The 7651-nt window shown below is 26.5% G+C and overlaps 1 protein-coding gene across 1 annotated transcript in view; it reads right to left on the bottom strand.

Annotated features, from left to right (window-relative positions):
- Positions 1–1607: 1607 nt before the first annotated feature.
- Positions 1608–7651, bottom strand: part of LOC111630458 (sorting nexin-21-like) — a 9898-nt gene continuing 3854 nt past the window's right edge. The window contains exon 2 of the mRNA XM_023374557.1: positions 1608–2409. Coding sequence (XP_023230325.1) covers positions 1726–2409 — 684 coding nt within the window. The 3' untranslated portion in view covers positions 1608–1725. The remainder of the gene's footprint in view (positions 2410–7651) is intronic.

A 7651-nucleotide genomic window follows, 5' to 3' on the forward strand; every position in this document is an offset into this window, starting at 1 on the left:
TCTGAAGTATAATTTTTTATTGTTTTTATATTTTTCAATATATTTATTTTGTTTGTATAAAATAAAAAAATAATTTTTAACGATACAATAGTCTTCGTTAGGCTTAACATCGACGAAAATTCAACACAAAGCGACACAAACGGAGAAAAATTTCAACATCAGATACGTTAAACTATTTTTTCACACATAATCGGTTATCCGAAATATCAGTTATCCGAACAACCCCAGTCCCCAAATGATTTGGATAATCGACGCTCTACTGTATATTCATTACACTGACATTTCACTGTATTACTGTTACGAAATAAAACAGCACTCTTATCAGCTGAAATCACTTCCTATTTTTAACTCTCAAAGGAAGTAAATAAAATACATTTTATTGGTGAATTTTGTATAACTAGATGATGATGATGATGACGACAATATATATGAGAAACTGATTATTTCCTTTATTTGTAGGACAAATATCTTAAAAATTAAAAATATATGAAGAAAACTCTACAAACATGCTACAAAAAGTGCAATAGAGATATTTAACAGGATGCAGTTAGCATTGCAAGAAAGATACTAACTGCAAAGCTTTCATTCTAAACATATTTTTATGAATTTTATTTATTTCATTATGTATATAATGAATAATGGCATTATTTCTCTAAGAATTTATTAAATTTAAAAAAATTTTGTATTTACAGGTTCTAAGAAATATTCTTTACATATCTATAAATTATTTCTATTGATTAATTCTAAAGTCTTGAAAAAGTGTTATTTTCAAGTTTGACTTAAGAAATATTCAAGTTACTGATATAAGGTTAATTTAATTAGTTTGAAAGCATAACATATTCAAAAGTAAAAGTAAATTTTGATAAAACTTCTGGTTACACAATTCAATGAAAGATTACTTGCAGAATATATTTTGTATTAGTCATGACATTTAATATTTAATAGATTATTAATACTATCATAAATTCACTTCAGTGCTTGAAATAAATTGTAAATATTGTATTTTACAGTTTTGTTAAAACTTTTCAGTGTTCACAAAGTTTTGATTTCTCGTTATTACAACAAATTTAGATTAATATATGTATAAATATATAAGATTTAGATCATACACACCACACACATACACATATATATATATTGATCTAAATAAAATATTTTAGATATTTATTGTGTTTACTGCCATATGTCTAACCATCAATGAGCTGATGAGAGGTCTGTGTTTAAAATTAACATGGACGTAAATCCATGTTAAGTCATATTTGAATAATTTCAGATATTTTAATACATAAAAATATCATAGTTAATTATTTAAACTAAATACAACAAATAAATAAATAATGACTTAAAATTTAAAAATGCAAAAAGAAAATTTAAGATAATTGTTTCTTTGCTTAAATAAAAAATTCACTTTAAGTCTCAAAACTTTAACACATTAAACAATTAGGAAACTTTGTAGTTTACCTGAAGGCTTAATTGAAATCTATTATTCAGACTAACTTCACTAAATAAAACAAGATTTACAAAAATATTTATATAATAATAATTTAAAAAACAATAATACTTTAAATTTCAATTATTATTCTGCTCCAANAGACTTTACTTTTTGAGCTAACTTTTTTATATGATTATTCTACCTAAAAGATTGGCTTTAAAATATTTCCTACTTAAATTATTTTAAGTAAATAAATTATGGAGACTAGAAGCAGTCAACAGGATTTAAGATCTTCAGTTTTGAACCAAAGGACATTCTCTGTGAAGCACAAGTTCAAGCAGAGTAGGCTGCTTTTCTACGTTTATGCCGTTCTTTTTCATCTCTTGAACCCTCTTCTCAAGATCCCGTTTGTCTTTTCCAACAGCCCACCACAATCTGATTGAAAGAACCATTAGAGGAACAGTGAGATCACTTTTGATGTATTTCGAAACGTACAGCAAGGCTATTTCAGCATATTTCTGGGCTTCTGATATATTATCTACTGCATTAAGACAAGCAATTAATATACACAGAGTATAATATGTCGAGAAATGATCCTCACCCAATAACTTTTCTTGAACAAAATACACATTTTCTAAAATAACCGAAGCATCCTCAAATTGTCCCACTTTCATCATCTTATGTGCATCTTGCAGTTCACGATTATAAAAAAATTCAGCTACTTCTATCGACTGTCGTAGTTCACTAATAGAGAAAATGTAAGCAAGTAAATGTTGAAAAGCTACACTTCTTTCTGTAATAACTTCTGCTGTGAAATTTCCTAGTAGGGCTTTCTTAGGAAATGGAAAGTCATTTAAAACAGATGGAAAATGTTTTTTTAGTGATTGATACAAATGCAAAAAATCTGTATATCTGCGTTCAAGCACTCCTGGCTGTCTTTCAAGTCCAGGGACCCTCTTGATTAAAACAGTATAACTCTGTAAAAAGAAAAGATTTTACAATTAAATTACTTGAATATTTAGAAATATATTTAACTATGACATCTCATCAAAATCAAATTCAGCTTATAACCTTAATTATAGAACCATACTGTAGAAACTTAAGGTATACTGTAAATGATAGTTACATTCATGTTAAATATTTTTGAGAATTAAAAATTATGCCAGTCAAAATCAGACCCCCCCTCACAATTAAGTCATAGAAGTGAATTTATATCACAAAAGTATAATTTATTACATCAGATAACTAGTTTCTGGAAAACTGCAAGTAACCAGTTTCATGAAGTCAATATCATAATTAAAACTACATTTTCCAGGAATTTTAAGTTGTGTGTAGAACACTAAAATAGTCTCATATTCTTGATAGTCATAATAAAACATAACAGTTGAAGAAGGGAGGGAGTTTGTAAAGTAATAGTGATCTACAGTATTTGTATTGATAATTATATTCTGTCCAGAAACATATTTTCCTTCTATAAATGAACAAATGATAAATTTTTAAAAACAAAAGAAAACAGTACATTGAAGTTTCAGCTCACTATCCTCTGAGTAGTATGTTACTACTGTTTTCTGAAAGTGATGATTGGAGATATATATATATATATCCAAAATCCAGTGATGTATGGGGATATATATATCACCATACATCACTTTGTAGAATTTAACATGTTTCCAGGAATTCTATATGATGGCAACAGTCTGAAACTGCATCAGTCAGTATAGTGTTGCAAAAGATGTCCAAGATCAACTTTAACATGGAGGGCCTGACAGTTTAATCATGTGTCAATACAGGCAGGTTAGCAGTCATTTCTGATTCTCCAAGTGGATCAGGGAATTCTGAGAATGGAGAAAGGCATTCATTGGTGCAGTTTGTAAGCACAAGAACCTCTATCATCAATAGATTTAGAAAGCCTTTGCTGCTTCATATTATGTTAACATACAAAAATTATCAACTCAAAGCAATGGGATTAGTCAAATTTTCACTTGCAGGATATTTACCACAATAGAAAAGTTGAGACAAGATTAACAATGTAGCAGCATTCTTTCCATCACAGGATGATGTAAAAATAAATAAATAAAAAATAATAATAGTCAATATCATTGGCATAGTTTCCACTGCAGTTTTGCATGAGTAGGAAACAACTTTAACAGTTCTTTTCAGGTTACCAACAGTACCAGTATCTTAAAATGTTTACATATCAATCTTCAATGCTTTCCACATCTGAGGATTCTCATCCATATTTTTTTTTTTTTTTTTGAAGTTTAGCTGAACTGTTATTGATGATTCTGTTTTGTAAAACCACGAAACACATTGAGCTTTCTCCTGTAAAGGCATCATTTTCAATAGTAGCAACTGCAGCTTGTCCAAACTGTTCACAATCTGTTCAACATTCCTAGAGTTTTTTTGCTGTAAGTCTAAATTAGGCCACGAACTTCATGTTTCTACCTATCATAGATTTTGTACACTAAATGTTTGTAATGAGAGAAAGACTAACTACCCTGTATTTTTTAATCATTAATATAACAAAATAGTTTGATAAAGCCCACTTTTTATTGAAATGATCCATGTAAATATATCTTAAATGATAAACACAAATGGAAATTAAAATTCACATTTTTCTTTAAAATAATTCTGACAACTGGATGACCAAGTGGTAAAAGGTGACAGCCTACTACTCTGGGGACTCAAGATTGAATCCGAACAAGTTGAAAAAATTCCCAGGAATTTTCCAGGTAGTTGGTCCTAATTTGTTGGGCCATTCCCCTGACCATCGAGCTGCCCCATTGTAAGCCCAGCCAAACCCACAATGGGCTTGCTAAAAAGAAGGTCTCATATATAATCGTCATAAAATTTATTTTCAAAAATTAATATGAATTGTTTGTTTTGTTTCATATAATGTTTTAACAATTTAAATATATTTTTTCAATGAACATGTTATGAAGTATAAAATAAGGTAGAAAAGTTCCCTGAATTTTCATTAGCACTCTGAGAATGGAACACTCTTTATAACATGCAACTATTATCTAACTTTCATGAACAATTTTAGGAATAGATTAGATCAAAACATCAGGGATTCCTGTATTTAAAATGTTTTACCCTAAATTTCTATTAAAATTCAACTCATGTAAAACTTAATATATTACCAACCGAATGCCGAAAATCTATCGGGCTAGTATAAGGCTAATTATTAAATGAAATTACGTAATCAATTTTCGGCATTCGGTTGGTGTGTAGCTTTATTATATATCGGGTTTAGTGATGTTTGTACTTAATATATTATTGTGCATCAATAAATAACTATTTGAAAGTGCCAAAATTATAAATTCATTTGTATCAAAATTTCTTTATTGAAAACTTTGGTATTTAAAAATAAATTTTAATAAAAGTTTTGTTTTTCAATTACTTAAATAAAAATTAGTGATTAATATTTGCAACAATAGATAATGTTATAAAGTTTATCATATGAATAAGTTATAAAATAAAAGTTTTATATATAAATCTTGCATGTATTTATCAGAATATTACCATAATTGGAAATTATTTCAAGTATAAGTTTACAAATTTGTAAATTAAAAGTTCTATATTTTAATTATCAGTATGAACACTAATTGCTTTTGATAAATAGTAACCTAATATCAAAACAACAAACTAATTGAACTAGTAGCTAATTGGCAATCTTTATGCTGTTTGCTTGTCTTTGAGAAGACATGTTTATCAAATAAAAATAAATTTCTAAAAATTCATGTTTATTTAGAATGCAATGAAAAAAATACTATCAAAACGTTTTTTAAAAATATCTATTAAGCATTTAATTTAAAATTTAAGACAAAACATTAAAATCACTAAATAAATTCCAAAGTTGATCAAGCAATACAAAATTATCTCAAAGAGCCTCACGTAGGCTAATACAGGAAACTATTCTGCTTTATATTGGCAATTCTTTTAAAACAACTTTTAAAATTGCTGAATATTGTTGTATACATTAGGGCATTTTAATCATTTTTCACATAATTTTTGACCATTTTAACTCATCAAATTAGTGCTTTTTAAAAACTAATCTTTGAAACATGCACATCAATAATACAAAAACATCATTTTTGGGGTAATCTGTCATAGATGTGTTGGACTGTCTGTCCCTCACCACCCAGCCACTTCCATTGTAGACCTGGCTATATCTGCAATAGGTATAATTTTAAAAAATGAGTGCACACAAATTAAAAAAAATGAAAATAATTTAATTTCTAATTGCTAATCTTTATGAAAAATAGCAGTTTAATTGCTTACTTTTAAACTAAGTCTTGTTTAATTAATTTAATTATAGCCAAAAACAATTCTGATATCAGAAAGTTTCGCTATAAAATTTAAAAAGAGCTATGATTTATTGTACATTGATACAAAAATGTATGTAAATAAAAATAACATGCTAATAAATTTGTATTATTGATTAGGAGCACTTAAAATTTTAAATAATTAAAATTAAATTAAAATAATTAAAATTAATTAAAATAATTTAAAAAAAACACTAAAAAATCTCTATTTGTAGACCCATTTAATTTTAAAAATGATTTTCTTTTTCAAAACTACAATGTAATAAGATTTTCAAAAAGTAACAATTATAATAATGGATATCATTTAGAGATTTAGCAGATTTGAGAATTAATGCAATTTAATTTTTACTTTGAAATGCATTTTATTGTCTACCAGTCATTTAACAATAATGAATTTTCACATACAGCAAGGAGTTATTGCAACTGACAATTACTGGCTTACACTAATACTAATCCAATAATGAAAACATTTAATGAATCTTAAGTAGTACAATGCTTAAAAACAAAAAATTATTCTATGACTCAGTACAATTGTTTGAAAGTAATTAATTGTAATGAAATTGTTTTGTTCAAATCTAATCCTTGTGTAAACTTAAAAATTAATTTGAAATAGTAACCTGTTATTAAAATTCTATGCAATTAGACATAAGTTAATTTTAAAAACTATTAAGCATTCAAGTTTATAATTAATATTAAAAAACAAACTATACACACTTAAAAAATTAAGTATTTAATTCAAAATTGATTTAATCTCTGAATAAAAGTTATTCCTTAAATCAAAAGCAACAATAATTTATACATAAATATTTTATAAATTGAGAAAAGCTACTACAGTGAAATGTTGATATAACGAAATTGAAGAAACCATCAAAATATATGCATTATACTGAAATTTCATTATATTGAAACAGTCAAAAATGCAAGGATAAAGAAATTTATTGATTAAAAAAAAAAATCTCTTTTGTAGTAAGGAAGTTTTTAAAAATGCAATTTATCTATTAGTATTTATATGGAACCAAATTTCACATTTTCAGAATGTAAGGATATATTAAATTAGAATGAAAATTAATCCATAATAAAAAATTATCAAAAAAAAATCACGAGTAAACAACTAAAATAACAATATAGTAGTACAAATTAGTTGGAATCCTGCCTCTTTAATTGTTATTTCTGTTTGAAGCCGTTATTTTCTGTTAAAAGAAGTCTAAGTCTTGTGTGTGTTTTCTTTAAAGTTTTTTTTGATAAAATCCAGTCCTGTGACACAGCATTCCAATAGACCATCAGGCACATCTTTTGTTTTTATTCTTTTTTGAGCATTATCTAATATTTTATTCTCCTCTTCCAAAGAAAACTGCTTTTGTTTTTCTCCATTTTTTCTTGTAAACTTAAAGAAATAAAATTTAGAGTAATAATATCAAAACAAAACCATAACTAAAAGATTAAAATTTGTGTTGCCAGTTGAACTAGACATTAAAATTAATGTTGCCAGACTTTTTGACATAATATTTATCATTTACTAATAATGAATGATTTATGCATTTATAGATTTCATTATAATGAAACTATTATTTTGTAATGAACAGAATTTTTATTATGTTAAACTGAAATTTTCATTATAATGATACAGTAGAACCTCCATTATCCGGATTGTTCAAAATAAACAAAAATTTTACGAATTTGCTGATTTGCACTTGGCGAATTACGATACTGTTTATGTACGTGATGGAATGCATAACTTTTTTTGTTTCAACAACGTCTCACCCAGCACAGTGGTCGTAAACTCTTAAATATATTTTACGTAGTAATAAAAATATAACTTGACATACGTATTTATAAATAATTTATATTCAAATTACATCATTTCTATGACCAAGGGCGGCGTAAGGCATGG

Source organism: Centruroides sculpturatus, unplaced genomic scaffold, assembly GCF_000671375.1.
Source record: "Centruroides sculpturatus isolate CEXI.00-Female unplaced genomic scaffold, Cexi_2.0 scaffold659, whole genome shotgun sequence".
Taxonomy (NCBI): Eukaryota; Metazoa; Arthropoda; class Arachnida; order Scorpiones; family Buthidae; genus Centruroides; species Centruroides sculpturatus.